Source organism: Aethalodelphis obliquidens, unplaced genomic scaffold, assembly GCF_003676395.1.
Source record: "Aethalodelphis obliquidens isolate GAN/ISIS:26980383/991018 unplaced genomic scaffold, ASM367639v1 scaffold97, whole genome shotgun sequence".
Lineage (NCBI taxonomy): Eukaryota > Metazoa > Chordata > Mammalia > Artiodactyla > Delphinidae > Aethalodelphis > Aethalodelphis obliquidens.
Window position 1 is genome coordinate 1,608,271 of NW_020838041.1, and position 17,748 is coordinate 1,626,018.

A 17,748-nucleotide genomic window follows, 5' to 3' on the forward strand; every position below is an offset into this window, starting at 1 on the left:
GTAGTTGTGCAGTTTACTTAGAGTGAATAAAGGAAACACGACCTAGAAGTACCGGAAGGCATAAGGGGATTGACTTGGGACTGATCTGTAGGATACTGGCCTCATGGGGAAGATTTCAACGGGGCAATGCAGCAGCAGAGCCCACACGGTTCTCTCTGAACCTGGAACAGAAAGAGCATGAAACAAGTAACGGGAAATGTATTGTAAGGCCCAGCCTCGTCACACAGCTGCAAAGAGCTAGGGCTGGTGTCGATAAAAATCTAGCTCGTGTGATTTTGATTCCAGATATCACTACCTTGCAACTTTGTAGGATGTTTTCTTTCCCCTTTTAACTGGCCAGAACTGAGGAACTAAAACATGATTTGAAATGAGTGCCGATGCAGTATTGGAAAATAGTGTTTCCATGTTGCTGACGTCGTTCATGTTTCACTTTGGGCCCTGTAGTGGGGTTGAGGAGTCCTGTGTCCCAGCGGTCCCCAACCTTTTTGGCAACAGGGACCGGATTCGTGGAGGACAGTTTTTCCACAGACGGGGGCTGGGGGATGCTTCAGGTGGTGATGCAAGTGAAGGGGAGCGGCAGATGAAGCTTTGCTCACTCACCCATCACTCACCTGCTGGGCGGCCCAGTTCCTAATGGGGGTTGCGGACCCCTGCTGTATCCCTCCCTGCTGAGCTCTACGAAAGGGTGCCGGCAACCAGGAGTTATGTGACAACTCAGTTTGCCTCTGGGTCTTCTGGGACCAGGGCCAGTCCAGGCAGGGGCTACCTGGCCCTTCAGCGATGACCCAAGGGGCACTAGGAAACCAGGTGCATGGCTATGGAGGTACAGGGCCGAGAGGTTTGAGGGAGGTGACCCCAGATGCTGCTCCAGGGACACAGCTGGGGAAAGGTGGTCCCCACAGATGGCTGGCCAGGTGCCACTCTTTCTGTCATGACCGAATGGACACATCCTGTGAGGTTATATGTGGGCTCTTAGGAAAAAGGCCCCAGGATCAAATTAAGTTAATATTTGCCTAAGTATCTTGAGAGAAAGATGGAGTCAGTAATATCAAATCATAATTTGTGAGTTTTCAAAAATAGGAAGAGAGGATACTCCTTTTTGTTTTTCTTTTCTCTAGGCCCTTTTTCCATCTTGATTCTAGTTTACCCAGAAGAACGTTATCCCCATTTCAGTTGGGGCACAAAACAGATCCCCTTGGGATTAAGTAAATGCCAGGTCTTAGCTCACCCTCCATTCAAGTTACCTTCATAGTCTTTCCCCCAAAATAGGAAAGAGCATCTATCTAGGTTTTATGTCCAGTTAAAAAAGTCCAAGCTTCTATCGTTGGGTAACCATATTTGTTGTATATTTCCAAAGGACTTTATTTCTCAAGTCAACCTTCTTCACATTTGAAATAGAGACATTAAATTACCATTAATATATTTCCTTGCAGGAAATAAATTGAGGCAATGTTACCTTTTGTTTTTGTTTTGCGGTACGCGGGCCTCTCGCTGTTGTGGCCTCTCCCGTTGCGGAGCACAGGCTCCGGACGCGCAGGCTCAGCGGCCGTGGCTCACGGGTCCAGCCGCTCCGCGGCATGTGGGATCTTCCCGGACCGGGGCACGAACCCGCATCCCCTGCATCGGCAGGTGGACTCTCAACCACTGCGCCAACAAGGAAGCCCGATGTTACCTTTTAAAAAAAATTTTAGAGAGAAAGATTGTTCTTTATTCCTGTATGAAAAAGGCTTAGTGACAGAGCACTGGGCTAGGATTCAGAACACCTGGATTCCCCCCCCCATTTCTGGCCCCCGACTAACCTGCTCTACACCACAGCCCACCTGACCGGAATGTCCTCCTCTGTAAAATGAAGTCTTTGAACTAAAGGTGGTTACTGGGTCCTTTCAGCACCGACCAAGCAGACATTAATTAGGCAAAGCGAAAATGGTTTGGTTTACCTAGAAATAATCATCCTGCACTTTCGACTCCTGGAGTTTTCTCTTAAGTTGCCACCACTTCTGTGAACACATTTCTGGGCACCTCTGAAGGCGCAGGTTCATGTATCCTCAGCACTGCGACCTGAAGGGGGAAGTTGAATCCTGTGACGGGAGCATGTCCTCCTGTGTCACTGGGGAACCGGGTGGAGGGATTCTCCCAGGAGCCTTTGTACCCAGAGAATTCCCATCACTGAACGGTCCTGAGGGGCCTCTCCTTTGCCTCTGCCCTAATGTGGGTTGTATTTTTGGTGAGTGATATTTAGGCCACTTGGGTTCTTTCCTCCTTTCTTTGGCCAAAAGCCTGATTGAAGCAGCCAGCCAAAAAGGACTCAAGGACATTTTAGCCTCTTGAAAACTTTTTTTTTTTCTTCTGGCTTTGAAATGCAGTCTACCAAGGAGATAGCTGCATTCAGACCTTAAGGGAGTCACAGCTCATGCATCTTCCTTTCTTCTCCATCTGGTGTCCCAAGGGCTCCAGCCGTGGGTCCATTTCATGGCATGTAGGGCTGCCAAAACCTTCCCTAATTTATGCCTTAATCACTGTTGTCCAGACAATAGGCTGTTGCATACTTGGAATTCTGTGGCTGGTGTCATTATTGTCTTTAAGGCAGTGTCTGGAAAATGAAGATTATAATCTTAACCTCGCTACCCTATTCCGAAAACGACAGTCATATTCACAGATGCTTTCTGGACATTCCAACCAGGCTTAAAGGGCTTTGTCCTCATGGCTGGAAGATCCGCCTGGTCAGACATGTGAGGAACATTGCCTTAATTATACAGAGGAGATTTCTAAACTAGAGGACAGGAAACAGGCAGTGGTCATAAATGGAACAATACCTACTAGGAGAAAGCACTGGAAAATATTTCACATTAATCTGCCCTAAACTATTTATTTTCTTGTTCGGCAACCTTTGCCATCACCTGAAATCTCTTTCCTCTGTACTTCATTCAGCACCTCTTATATTTGGCCTTTCTTTGTTTATTTAGATTCAGGTTTCCTTACCATTAATAGGGTGTCTGCTATGTACCAGCCACCCAGCTGGGCACACTTGTGTTTATCCCGTTTAACAAAAACAATGGCTTGGGAGAGCAGCTGAGGTTTAAGGAGTTTGAACTCTTTGCCCAAAGTTACATGGTGAGGGTGTCGAGGTAGAAACCCAGGTTTCTGAGCTGTAAAGCCCGGATATTTCCTTTGTAGTGTCTAATGGTCCTGAACAAGGCTATAAATGAAGGGGCCTAAAATGTATACCTTTTCTCCATTTCTGGAGTGTCTCAGCTTATCTTTGGAAAACAGACCATCAGAAAATTGTGTTCTAGGACCAGATTATCTTGGCTTCTCTTAACATTGCCATCAGCTTTACAGGAGCCTTTACTGCGAAGCTCAGTGTTGGCTATGGAGGGGGTGTCGTCAGGGCCTGGTTTATGTGCCATCTAGAACCATCCTGTGAAGACACACGTGAAGTTTCTCTCGGGGTCCAGTACTAGGAGAAGCTGCTTCGAACGTCACGTGTCCACAAATCATGTTAGTAGTGGTGCTCTGGTGATGAGGACCCAAACTGTGGCCCTTTGCCAGCCACTGGAGCAGCCCATATCGAGCTTGTTTTGGGAACCGATGCTGTTCTTGACTTCGACTTATTTTCCTATCTCTATTTTCCCTTTATCTCCATTTTCTCATTTCTGTCATTTCATCTTTTATTATTCGTACGTACAAACTGCTTCAAAAAAATTTTAGGGCTGTTGCATTTTATTTTATTATTATTTTTAAATTTAATTTTTATTTTATATTGGGGTATAGTTGATTTACAACGTTGTGTTAGTTTCAGGTGTAGAGCAGAGTGATTCAGTTATACATGTCTATATCTATATCTATATCTATATTCTTTTTCAGATTCTTTTCCCATTTAGGTTATTACAGACTCTTGAGTAGAGTTCCTTGTGCTATACACAAAATATTTAAAATTTGTATGGAAACACAAAGACCCCCAAATAGCCAAAGGAATCTTGAGAAAGAAAAATGGAGCTGGAGGAATCAGGCTCCCTGGCTTCAGACTATACTACAAAGCTACAGTAATCAAAACAGTACGGTACTCACACAAAAGCAGGCACATAGATCAATGGAACAGGATAGAAACCCAGAAATAAACCCATGTACTTATGGTTGATTAATCTTCGACAAGGAGGCAAGAATATACAATGGAGAAAAGACAGTCTCTTCAGTAATGGGTGCTGGGAAAACTGGACAGCTGTGTAAAAGAATGAACATGCTTTGACATTGAAACAGCAGAATGTGATCTGTTCCTTAGACCACAAGGAAGAATGGTCTCTTTACCTCTTAGCGCTCAACTTAGTCAGATCATGTAAATTCTATGTGGCCGGACATAGAAACCTGAACAGAAGACACTACCAGTACTACTGGGTGCAAACTCTTAATTGACCCCACAAGTACGATGAACATACTGTTAACTTATAATTAATTCATATTTCACTAAGAAGCTGTTTGAAATGTGGATAAGCGGAAGGGGAAAATCCGGGCAAAAGTTATCCTTCACTTTGACAAATTCTGAGAATGTAGCTACAATTCTGTTTGAAAGAAATTGGTTAAATTACATCTTGTTGTGTGGTGATGACATAGATCTCAATAGTGATATTTCACGTTTACATACACTATGCAGTCTTTTTCTTCCAGACCTCAAAGGTGTCTCTCACTGATGTAATAGCTTCACATGTATATAAATGAAAAACGTCAACATTGAATATCTGGCATTAGCCCATCTTTAAATAAAAGAAAATTGAATTCAGCATCCCTGGGAAATAAGGCGTACCAGGCATCTGAATGTTCTGGATAAACATTCTTTCGTCTTCAAAAGAAATTTAGTGATTGTTGATGGAAAGCCTCCAACACAAATCACATGATTCCCTCGCTTCCTAACCGAGGATTTTTTTTTTTTTTTTTTTTTTTTTTTTTTGTGGTACACAGGCCTCTCACCATTGTGGCCTCTCCCGTCGCGGAGCACAGGCTCCAGACGCACAGGCTCAGCGGCCATGGCTCACGGGCCCAGCCGCTCCGCGGCATGTGGGATCTTCCCGGACCAGGGCACGAACCCGTGTCCCCTGCACCGGCAGGCGGACTCTCAACCACTGTGCCACCAGGGAAGCCCCCCGAGGATTTTTTGAGCCTGTTCTACTGACTCATCATGGTCCAGGGCACCTGCTCTTGGACCCTGGTTTCAGGGTGGTCCCCTTAGGGCTCCCTGAGGTCTCATGCCCCTGACACCTCTGCTACCCCTGGATTGAGATGTTCAAGAAGTAGATTGAGGGCTGGTCTGTTTTACCTTCTATCTCCTTCCTCAGCTGACAGCTCCCGTGTTCACTTCCCAACCACTTTACCCCTGATGGTGTGGAGGGGGCCCATGTCCCCGGAGGTCGAGGCTATCAGCTGTAGGGCAGCCACTCGACCCCCTCAGTTCCTGGATGATGGGCCAGTGGGCACACTGATCGGTGTCTGACCCCCACACACTGGTCAGGGAGGTTTGCTTTGGGAGAGGTCTTCGGAGGGAAATCTAGGGAATGTGGATGAGGTTTGTGTCCAGAGGAGTAGCCTGACCGAAATAGATCGTTCTAGTGACGGTGTATGTGATGAATTACAACTAGATGGAGAAGACCGTGGACTCACGGGGTCCTAATTTCCATGGACTCTTGGTCGTGACCTAGATGGGAGGGAGTTGGTGGGAGTGGAAACACAGCGCAGGTACCCTGCAGTTAGACCTCTCTGCCTCCTGCTTCCCTCACCTGGAAGAGAGTGTCAATCCCAGAGGGAGAAAAAAATCCTTTGTTGGTCCACTGCAGAAACGGAGAAAGGGCGAGAAGAGCTGAGTCCCTGGCTAAGTGTTGCCAGGCAGGTCTTTGTACTCTGGACCGACAGCCCGCAATTAACAAATAAATACACAGGAATCACTTCAGTTGTCTCTGAGCGGGGAAGAACTGCTCATAAATCTGTTGGGTTTTGCAACAATTGACAGGGGAGTTAGGCTGTTATTTCCCTTGTACAGTATTGTTCCTAGTGCTTGTTTAATCATTGTTAGTGTGAAATCATTTTTTCTTGGACTTTGTAGCAGTTTATTACAGAGGTTGCAGATAATCATCAGTGTTGTATGTAGAGCCAGTAAAGGAGTCAAGCAGTTGTGTGTCTGTCTGGACCAAAGTAGGTTCTCATTAGGAGTTGCTAAGTTGATGCTGATTTGTCTGGGTTTTGATTTCTCTCTCCCTGCTTCTGACTATACCTTTATAAATGTCATCATTGTCACAAAAGAAAGTATAAGGAAGTGGAGGTCCACCTGCGAGGATTGTTTTCTTTTGTCCAGAAATAATAGCTGGATGTTATTTGTAATGGTTCTGAAGAATCTTCACGTTTTTTTAAAATACTTTGTTCCAAGCATTGTTTTCACAGGAGCTACTGAGAAAAAAAAAAGTTTATTAAGTGGTTCTACAACATTAAGACCTGCTTAAACGTACCCTTCTCAGAAGCTTCTGTGACCCCCTGGAAGTCTCCCCAAGAAACGAAGCAGGGTAAAGTGACCCCCAGCTTCTAGTGCACATGGGGTTTTTATAATGGATGTACACTCCTGTCTCCTCTCCTTGGAGTGTGCCTTTCTCTTACTTTCTTTTATTTTTATTTATTTATTTTTTTTGCGGTACGCGGGCCTCTCACTGCTGTGGCCTCTCCCGTTGCGGAGCACAGGCTCCGGACGCGCAGGCTCAGCGGCCATGGCTCACGGGCCCAGCCGCTCCGCGGCACGTGGGATCCTCCCGGACCGGGGCACGAACCGGCGTCCCCTGCATCAGCAGGCGGACTGTCAACCACTGCGCCACCAGGGAAGCCCGGAGTGTGCCTTTCTTAAAGGCAGGGATTGTGTCCTGGCCACCTCTGTTTTCCCCCAACTTTCTAGCACAAGGCCTGGCACACACCAGATTTAATGATCCGAAATTAGGAATGGATTCGTGTCCACTTTAAATTACCAACCCATGTCAGTTGAATGTTTTGCTAAACATATCTTTCTTAAAGCTTAACCACAGTGATTCACGATGTCGATTTTCAAATAAATGCCCCTGCAAGAGGGAAAGTGGAATAACCGTTCAGTGGCCAGACTGTGCAGAGGTAAATTTGAGGGGGCAACAAAAAGGGTCTGATAAGTTCAACCTGGGCTTGAGAAAGATCTGCACATTTTTCTTCTTCTAATTGTTTGCCAAATTCACTCCTCTTACGAGAAAGCACAGCTTTCTAATGATTAACGTCCGGGGTTGTGGGAAGGTGTGTTCACAACAATATGAGGCCTGTGTTCCCTCACACGCTCATCTGTAATACCAGCGTGAGTCTTTTCTGATGAGTGACTAGGGTTCTGAGATAAGCCCTTCTTTTTATTACAGCTGATAACGCAGGATTGTACGAGGGGGTATTACCAACTAGTGAGAGGTTTTGATATGTCATGGAGATTACACTCCCTCAGTCCCCTGTCTGGGCTCCCCAAATGCCACCTGAAGTTGTTTGTTGACAGCATTCATACCCGGAAATTTACTCAAAAGTAGTAGATTATTTTTCTCCTCTTCTCCCCACCCCCTCCACCATATCACCTATAACACTCCTTCCTAAAGAGAAATTATCTTCAAAATTGCCAACGTCTCTTATCTGGAGATAAGGAACAAGTCGGTCATCATATTTGCCTTGTCCTTTCATTCATAGAGCTGCATAAAAACTATGTCACCCAAAGCCCCGTGAAACTGCATACTCTCCCATTTCAAGATAACATAAAATATCACATAATCAATTATGGAAATATTGAAATGGAATGTCAGCCTGGAAACCTCCTCAGAGAGCCTTAAAACAAGGAATCAATTACCCGAGAGGGGTGTTAAAATTACAATCAGTCGAGAAGTCTTTACCGAGGGCCAGCGGTGGGTCCAGACCTGCCGGCCTGTGTGGGGAGGGTCACCCGTGTGTTCATCACCGGGTGAAGACGACCCTTCCCTCCACGAGCCCTGAAGGAGTCATGATGACATGAACGGCACAAAATACAAAACCAAAAATGAAGGGCTAGTTGTGGGAAATAGACATGCTCAATTTCATCTATTCCTGCAACTTCGGAAGCAGCAGAGGACCCAGGAAATACAGATTTTCAAAGCCAGTCCATCTTCACACACACACACACACACAGAGTTAGGAATAAGGTCAGAAAATGATACACTCCACTCTTTTTCTGAGCGTGACACACAAATATATCCTTATTTGGAAGTGTATCCTGATCACAAAAGAAAAGAAGGCCAGGGAGAGTGAGGTTTCTTATCTTACAACTTGAACAGGCTTTGATGCTGGCAAACTGTTGCCATAAGTATTCCTCTCGTGTTATATACCAAGGACAGGGACCACCACATGCACATGAGGAGGAAAAGCCCCTCAGTGTGATGGCTCCAAGGAGACAAGCTGCTTTTAATGGTCACCCCACCTTTTCTCCTCTAATACGTGGCCAGATCATCTCTTAGCTTTTTCATGTTTCCACCTGCAAGATGGGAATCATAAATCTTCCTGCCGTGTAAATAGGTTCTTAAGCTGGAATCCCGTCCAGACGTCTTGAAACACGCTTCGAGGTTATTCCCCAATTCTTGGCAACCTTTGGGTATGATAACTGTTTCCGGGGAAACGATCTCAAGGTGTAGTATTTTCAGCTTCCCTGGAAAGAGCGCTAAATTAATAACTAAAGCTTCACATCACAGAAGAAAATGCAGGGGAACTGAATTGCCGCCGTGGACTGATAAATTTGAAATAAGACGCTGATAGGGTATGAGCTGGAATGAAGTGTAGTAATCCCAGTAGAACCAAGTGCAGTTGGTTCTGAAGTTGCCCCGAGCATCTGAGAGGGACGGTCCCTGAAAACTGCTGGGCGTGAGGACACCGATGTTGTTCGGATATGTAGCTGCAGCTTCTGGTGTGAGCTGTGCGCAGAGAGCAGCAACGTGGGTCTCCTTCAGCTGCCGCCACAGCCCGACATGTACACACAACACTGGAGCTTTTCCTCTGAAGAAGGATGAGCTAGCTCCCTCTGTCACCAACCCACTCACCTGTGTTGGTGAGCGTTCTCCCCTAGGAGAGTAATTTCCACAAGGTACAGACTGCTTCTACCTTGTTCACCATTATACCCCAGACCCAGCACTTAGACTCAACATTAAATGGCTCTGAACATCTATTCACTTAATGAGTGAAATTCTTTTGGTTAGAACAAATCCTTTCTGACGGAGATGTTTGGGGATGTCTTTTCCTGATCACAGAGCCTGACTGTAGCTTCAATCTCTGCAGTTACCTTTTTTCCTTCTCAACAGGATCAATATGGTCTTCCAACTGGGAGCCTTGTGTTTGGCATTGTTTCTTCATTAGTGTATTGTTTCACACTTTATTCATTCCATCCTCAAGACAAAAACTATCTCTTGTATTTTTAGGTGGGAAGATGAGGCTTAGAGAACCAAATGGCTTGGCCAAGCTCTCAGAGCTGGAAAGTGCACAGTTGTACCTCGAACCCTTGCTTTAGTCTAAGTTCAGTACTGTCTTGTTTTCTAGACTCATGGAAATAGTCATCCTTAAGCTCCTATCACTGGTAATATATGAGTGGAAACTTCCTAAGAATCACCCAACCGTCCAGAATCTCATTAAATATCTGCTTAAAGATGAATTTGTTATAAGTGAGTTAAGTTAATTCAGTTCAGAAAATTCTAACGCCTCTTTTTCTTTTTTAAAAAAATATGGGTATAGTTGATTTACAATATTGTGTTAGTTTCAGGTGTACAGCAAAGTAATTCAGTTATATATATATATATTTTTTCAGATTACTTTCCATTATAGGTTATTACAAGATACTGAATATTGATTGTTCCCTGTGTTATTACAGTAAATCCTTGTTGCCTGTCTATTTTATTTAGTGTATATTTGTTAGTCCCGTACTCCTAATTTATCCCCACAACTCTCTGCTTCCCTTTTGGTAACCATAAGATTGTTTCTTATGTCTGTGAGTCTGTCACCTCTCCGTGTAATTTGGAGACATCCTAGAGCTTGAGAGAGAGAAAGAGAATCCTCTAGGTGTACCAGTTAATAAGTCTCTGAGACTATATTTTCTCATAATGTAAATTTCAGAAAATGATGCCGGTTCTGCTAACTCCACAGGCAGGTTCTCTGAATTAAGTCTAAAACAATATGCAAAACTCTTCAAAACTGTTACCTGACATCTAAATATTAGGTGTTGTTGGTATAAATGTGTGATGTATTGGGGCACGCCAAGATCTTTGGCTGGTACGTATTACGAAATGAAAAGAAACTGTCAGAAATAGCCATGGAAATGGATCAACATGCCCTCCACGTTTGACCGTGGATACGTGGCCTGTACCTGAAATGCGTATGTTACTGTCATGAAAGAATGCGGTCCCCTGGGGGGCGACACCATGTGGATAAAATACTCACCGTGATGCAGCCCTCTTCATTTTACTCCCCACTGCCATCCTGTGAGGGGGGTACTGTGCTCGGCCCATTTGTCAGATGTGGAAACTGAAGTGTAGGGGGTTTGTGGGAAAATTGTCCAAATCATAGAGCAGGTGCAGGTGGACATCAAGACCAAGCGTGGTGGTTGTTCTAGTCCAAGTCTCGCACAACGTGGACTTCGGGTGAACACTGATGACAAACAACGGCCGTGTGCCTCTAAGTTCAAGTCATTTGGGCTGTCCTGCCGATTGCCTCTCGTATAAATCCTCACAGTTTGGTGGCTTGCTAATGCCCATATCCTATTTCAGCTTGGGCTCAATGTATTAACCTCTACACAAGCCTGGGCTATTGGGGGTCATTCTTTTTATTTTTTGGGGGCCTCTCACTGTTGTGGCCTCTCCCATTGCGGAAGCACAGGCTCCGGACGCGCAGGCCCAGCGGCCATGGCTCACGGGCCCAGCCGCTCCGCGGCACGTGGGATCCTCCCGGACCGGGGCACGAACCCGCGTCCCCTGCATCGGTAGGCGGACTCCCAACCACTGCGCCACCAGGGAAGCTCTATTTGGGGTCATTCTAATGGGGTCCACTGAGGACAGTCTGAGGCGCCTGGACCTCCCACAAGCAAATGCTAATAGATCTAATGATAGACCCATCTAATAGAGTACCTTTTCCTAGCAGCTCATTGATTATAAATATTTAGTTGAAGTATTTATATGTGGCCTAAAAAGTATTTGTCCAAATGAAAAGAATGATTTTCAGGAGGAAGGATGGAAATTCTGAGCATCTGTGCTTCGGTGGTCCTTCCTTGCTTATAGTGGGTTCTCAGGTAAAAAATCATGCAAAAAAAAAAAAAATACTGAGTTACAGTGTCATTTTTTTCTATTTCTTTTACAGGTTGATGACCAAATGAAGCTGCTTCAGAACTGCTGGAGTGAGCTCTTAATTCTCGACCACATTTACCGACAAGTGGTTCACGGAAAGGAAGGCTCCATCTTTCTGGTTACTGGGCAACAGGTGAGTGTAGACAGCAAAAAAAAAAGTGTCTTTTTATTAAGCACGTTCAAGATGGCAGGAATTTAACTAGGTCAGGAGCACTTTTGTGCTTTGAAAGGGACATTGGCTGCAAATAATTTAGAAAAGCTGACTTGGTGTGCTCCGTTCCTGCTTGGGTGATTACGGTGAAACTTGTAAAAGCTGGCGTGATCACAGCCTGCCGCTTCCAGGCTTCTGGGATTGAAAGTTGTGCTTTGAAGGGTCAGAACAGTTGCTAAATCAGAATTAATGGTTAGCACCCAGGGTTTTTTCCTCAAGCTTCTGCATGAATCTACCACACTTGTTTGTCTGCCTTTTAAAAAAACACCTTAGAAATGGTGGAATCCTCGCTATTTTGGAATCATGTTGGTGGAAGAGACCGACTCATAGATCAATCGTCTAAATATTTGGCCTAATGGCAAGCAAGTGAGAAGGGAAGGGAGTGTTAGTGTTAGTTAGTAAGAACCAGTCATTATTGAAAAGGAAGGTGGAAAGAGGAAATGACAGCGAGGTCCTGCGCTCCTTTCTGAATAGGTATTTGTTCAGTCAACAAATATTTACTGAACATCCTACAGGGTCCAGCCATTACGGAGCTTAACACTGTCACAGGAGAAACTGACAATAATCAATAATCCTAATAAATGTTAGAGGTCAAAGTGCTATTGAATTTTTTTTAAAAAGGAACTGTTGTGTAAAGGAGAATCAACGTACATCTGTGGTTGTGTTGCTGAGTGACCCTTGGGTTGCAGTGTTAATAGGACTGGTTGGTTGAGCCTTATTGAGAAGGTGAGATTTGAGCAAAGGTTTAAAGGAAGAGAGTCGTTTGACCTTCTGGGCACCTGGGGGAAGAGAAAGTCTACTTAATGGGCCTAATTCCAACTTTACAGGATTTTGGCCTGTCCCTCCCATTTCTTTTTTTTTTTTTTTTCTTTTTTTTTTTGCGGTACGCGGGCCTCTCACCGCTGTGGCCTCTCCCGTTGCGGAGCACAGGCTCCGGACGCACAGGCCCAGCGGCCATGGCTCACGGGCCCAGCCGCTCCGCGGCATCGGGGATCTTCCCGGACCGGGGCACGAACCCGCGTCCCCTGCATCGGCAGGCGGACTCTCAACCACTGCGCCACCAGGGAAGCCCTGTCCCTCCCATTTCTTAGCCCCCGTTTTATAACTGGTGTGTTATTAAAATGGATGCAAGGAAGGCAGAGATCTGTTTACTCCATTGGGCTGTTCCAGGCATGCGTTGAACGGTGCTTCGGGACTCGGGCACTGTGATCTTCTACATCGGCCATAAATGTCTATGTGCTGTGAAACCCCAGCAGTGCATATTTGAAAATGAAAGGCTGTCTCCACATCATTTGCTGAATTATAAATAAACCACATGTTCCCAAGCAAATTCAAGGAAAGCATTCTTTCGGAGTTTTTGCGGATTGGATCGGTCTCATCACTGTCTGGTCTGTGCTTTCTGCACTATTCATGAGAGAGGCTTTCCAGAATCAAGCCTCAGTGGGCTTACTTCCTGATCTCGGGAATTTTTGTTGAGTCTTTTCATCCCGTGGCTCAGGTCTTTGGGAGAAGTGTACCCATTTTCAGAGTTTGAATCACGGGTCTGACTCCCAACCCCCTCCCTCCGAAACCCGACTGGGAGCTGCATTAGAAGAACAAGACTCAGCCCACAAATTAATTTGATTTCATCCTCTGAGTTCCAGAAATCAAATGGGTTTGTGTCATTATTTCGCAGAGCACTTCCGTTCCTGCTCTTTCGAGATGCTCCTTATTCCGTGTTTCATTTTGCCTTAAGTGCTGCCCCTGGGTAAAAGGTAATTACCATGTAAAAAGTAGAGAAAGTGCATTTCTTTCTCTGGTTTTCCAAACCAAGAACAGTCAAGGAGTAGATGGCATTTCTGGTCCTTACTATCAATTATTGCGACTTTGCGTTTTGCCAACACCACGGAATTTCTTACTTAACCCTTAAGTTAGCTATGTTAGTTCTGTCTTTCAGTCTGGCTTCTGTAAGTGTACATTAAATAACCTCGTTGAGCCAAAAGGAAGTCATGATTATCAGTGACGTTAAGCACTGCCAAATCAATTCCAAATACTGAGCATTTTATCACTATGACGAGAATTCGTTTCTATCCAGTATTTTAAAAATACACGCACACAAAACATATGGCTGTATGTGTACATATAAAACAACAGTGGAGGATGTTGGTGTGCCATCACATTTCAGTATTTGCATATTGTAGCTAATTAACAGCTGCTGTAAGATTTTCCTAAGGGAAAGGACTACCGGCACCTTATTCATTACCTTCTATTATTGTGTATCGTATTAAAAAGACAGGCATCTTACAACATACAAGTCATCAAAAATTGCAGCTATTAGAACTAAAAGCAATTTAGCTACAACTGTTGCTACCTTCATGATGAGTGAAATTTATCCGAAGGGGATATCCGCTTATAGCATTTCTTCAATATCTCTGTTGAATTGAATGGCACAAAGATTCCACGTAAGAGAGCGATAAATTAATTTTACTAAGTACGTGAAAGACAAGGCCAGCTGCTCCTGAAATGAGGGCAAACTCCGCATTCAACAATGAAAATATAATTATGTTTGTAATAAAATGTCAGGAAGTTGCCGATCTGGGCGCTGTTTCAGGAATAAATCACTGCCCCTCCTTCAGAGCCACGCAATTTGATAAATTATCCTTGAAAGAAATGTCATCAGAGCCCCCATTTCATAAGCATGTTTGGGCTTTCAAATTAGCGTGTAAATAAATGTATAGCAATAAAGTTGTTGGCGTCAGAATTGATTTCCTGAAGTCCTTCTCACTAAGTACAGAATCCTGTGAAACCATTTCAGTCCCTTTCCATTAGAGCATGTTATTTTCCAAGTATGAAGTTCTCATAGTTGAACTTATTTCATACCTGTTCAAGTTACACACATAGCAAATTTTAATTAACCCATATTTTTTAAAAAGTTAATTATTTCGAGTCCTTTCAGTTACAATGTACTACATTTGCAACTGTGAAGGTCTAGTATTTGAACTTACTGCCTACCTGTTAGAACCACAGACATAGCAAAATTGAATTAACCCCATCTTAATAATAAAAAATCAATTAATACCGACATATTTCTGGCTTATTTTAGTAGTACACCTTCCTGGTTTAGGGATCCACTAGTGATTTTTATGAAAATGTGTTACGTACATGGACTTCCCTGGCGGTCCAGTGGTTAGGACTCCACGCTTCCACGACAGGGGGCGCAGGTTTGATCCCTGGTCCGGGAACTGAGATCCCGCGTGCCACACACTGCAGCCCAAAAAAAAAAGGTTATGTACATTCTAAGCTACACCAACGATGCTCTCAGCAATTGATTCCAAGCTTAAGTTGGCAGTGTTGTCCCAACTACTCTCATTTCTTGATAACAATGGAAGTGGGTGTCACCTTACTAGTATCCAGCTCAAGTGCCTCACTGAGAGATGGGGGCACGAAAGATGGACCCTTCTTATGACTACCCAAGGCTCTTGCTTCGTCAGTGGCTTCACTGGCCCACACCCTCTCCTGTCTTGTCCCAGGTTTCCTCTACCTCTGGCCCTGTCTGCCATTCCCAATTCTACCCCAGTTGCCCCTATAGGATTTATATTACTATCATGTGGAGTAGCTAGACCATGTACGGTTTCTAAGGGACTCAGAGCTCAGCCACCCCTGTTAAGTAAGAAGAACATCCTTGGAGTAGAAAGTTCTCCTGTAAGAGAGCTGGTACAGTGATGGTTGGGACATCCCTGGGAGTGCCAGGCAGGTGACCCTCACGTGGTCTGTGACATCCTCTGCTTCCGGCTCATGGTTCAGGCTGCCTGTGTGCTGGCCCTTCCTTTCACACAATCTGCAACAGAAACCACAGGCGCACTTAGGACAGTTGATGTTTGAATTTAGTGGGGAGATGCGGGCACCTGGACCAGGCGAGTAGGACAGTGCGGTGGTGATGCGGGGGCCTCCCCAGGACACGTACAGACTGGAGCTTTTTCACGTGCAGTTGATGCTCTATAAACTGATTGACACCTCTGGAGGGGCCGTCTTTCCACTGACTCATAATTTTTCTCACTCTCAAAAAAAGGTTTCTGTACACTCAGTATTCTCAAGTTAAAGCTGAAAATTCAACTCATCATATTTACACAATAAAAAAAAAATACATCCTTCCTTGTTTTTAATTGCAAATTCTCCTCAAGGGACTCATTCTCCTGCTTAGGAGGCAGCCCTGTGCCTTCTCCTAGAGAAGCAAGTGCAGTCAATTATGGTAATGAAATGTCAATAAATATAAAAATTTAATACAGTCTGCTCCGGGTGAGTGGCAGATGAGGGCTTGCCTCCCAGACAAATTTGCTGCCGCTGCAAATATTAAATGCACCTAAAAGAGTATCTGGTTGCCTGAGAGCTCGCCAGTAAAAGGAAAAAAAAAAAAAAAAAAGGATGGGAGCGTCAGGTACCAACTGGGCTTTCCCATTATGCTGTAATTGCAGCTGCAGAGCCAGTTCTGCCATTGATAGCCACCCCTACATTTTAACTTATTATTGTAAATTGAACTTTCAGTGTCCCCGTGAATAATCTGAGATGGATGCATTGCAGCCCCTTTTTTTGTTTGTTTGTTTCAATGAAGAGGAAAATACACCTTTTTTGTTGTCTGAATCAAGAAATTATTCTTCTCATAAATAAGATCACTGCTGTCATTAGAGAGAAATGTATTGACAATCATAGGCAAGTAGCTAGTCTTTGTAGCTTTTGAGGAAACAGCAAATCAAAGAGTAATCTAAATGTGATTCTCTCATCCTCCGTAAGCATGCAGTCTTGAGCAATGATTACTTTAAAATGAAGTCTCTTAATAAAATTAGAAACATATCTCTGCCTTCACTTGCCTCGTTAATTAACTTCATGTGCATATAGAATGCCACCCTGGATTCACTTTTTAGGGACAGTATATTTTTCTCTAAACTTACTCATGAGCTGACAATTTTCATCTTAGGTGATGACGTCACTTCGCAGTAGGAAAAAAGATAAAGGTATCTGCGTGTACCATTGAGGCAGTCAAGACCTGCTTCCTACAAGGCTTATCAAAATGATTAGATGGATCAGAATGATTATGATACGGTTTATAATAATAGAATGTGTCTCAAACTGTTTTCGTGGGGAAAGTCCCCTGTGTTATGAATCTATACTGCAACCTGATTTTACCCACAGTGCTTAAAAGTCTCAAGGGAAATATATATGTATACATATTTTTAATATATGTGTGTAGACATATATCCATTTTAACGTAAATAATAAATAAATAAATATAGAATTTCCGGTTCTGAAAACCCCCTAAACTGATCCTGTGTTGCAGGTGGACTATTCCATCATAGCCTCGCAAGCGGGGGCCACACTCAACAACCTCATGAGTCACGCACAGGAGCTGGTGGCAAAGCTTCGTTCTCTACAGTTTGACCAACGAGAGTTCGTGTGTCTGAAATTCTTGGTGCTCTTTAGTTTAGGTAAGGAATCCTTTCCTCATAAAAATGACTAAATGATACTGACCTTCAAGTGTCTTGAGGTCCATCTGTGTTTTTGTTCTTGCAAGATAATGACCTTCTTTTCTAATCGTGAAATCTTCCAGCTCAGTTATGTTTTCCTGTGTGTGTTCCTGGCCGAGTCGTAGCCCTGTAGTGGGTGGTGTGGCGTACGGGGGAGGAGTTGTGTCTGGAGTCCTGAGTGTTCTTCCCTGATGGGTATGATGGGTGGGTGACGCCACGACAGAGGGTTAGGAAAGACGCAAGGTGTCACATTTTGGCCACCTTTCTGCTGTTGGTCGTTTCTCGGCACCCTTTGTTTCAGCTTGCAAGCTCCTGCTGTTTTTGTTCTTGTAAAATATGGTTGGTCATTAAAAACCTGTTTCCTAAATCTCTATCAGGATTAACTAGAGAATGTTTATAACCAGATGCACCACTATGCAAGCATAAAAGATGACGGTTGTCAGGGGGAAAGGGAAAGGATGCTTCTTTAGGAAAGCTTTGGAGAAGAAGGATAACTAAGCAAGACAGATTAGCTAACTCAAGGCTCCCAGTGAGTCAGTTGAGAAAAATCACCACTGCTTGGAACAAAAAAAGGATTAAGGAGATGGATTTTTAGCGACTTCAAAGGAACAGAGTTGTCTGCCTGTCCCGTACTTGATTTCTGTATTTTGTTGGCTTAATAAAGCCA

At 44.2% G+C, this 17,748-nt stretch overlaps 1 protein-coding gene across 1 annotated transcript in view; it reads left to right on the forward strand.

Annotated features, from left to right (window-relative positions):
• Positions 1–780: 780 nt before the first annotated feature.
• Positions 781–17,748, forward strand: part of LOC113614464 (nuclear receptor subfamily 5 group A member 2-like) — a 64,999-nt gene continuing 48,031 nt past the window's right edge. Inside the window, exons 1-4 of the mRNA XM_027095998.1 lie at positions 781–823; positions 3,008–3,111; positions 11,386–11,505; positions 16,895–17,042. Coding sequence (XP_026951799.1) covers positions 781–823; positions 3,008–3,111; positions 11,386–11,505; positions 16,895–17,042 — 415 coding nt within the window. The remainder of the gene's footprint in view (positions 824–3,007; positions 3,112–11,385; positions 11,506–16,894; positions 17,043–17,748) is intronic.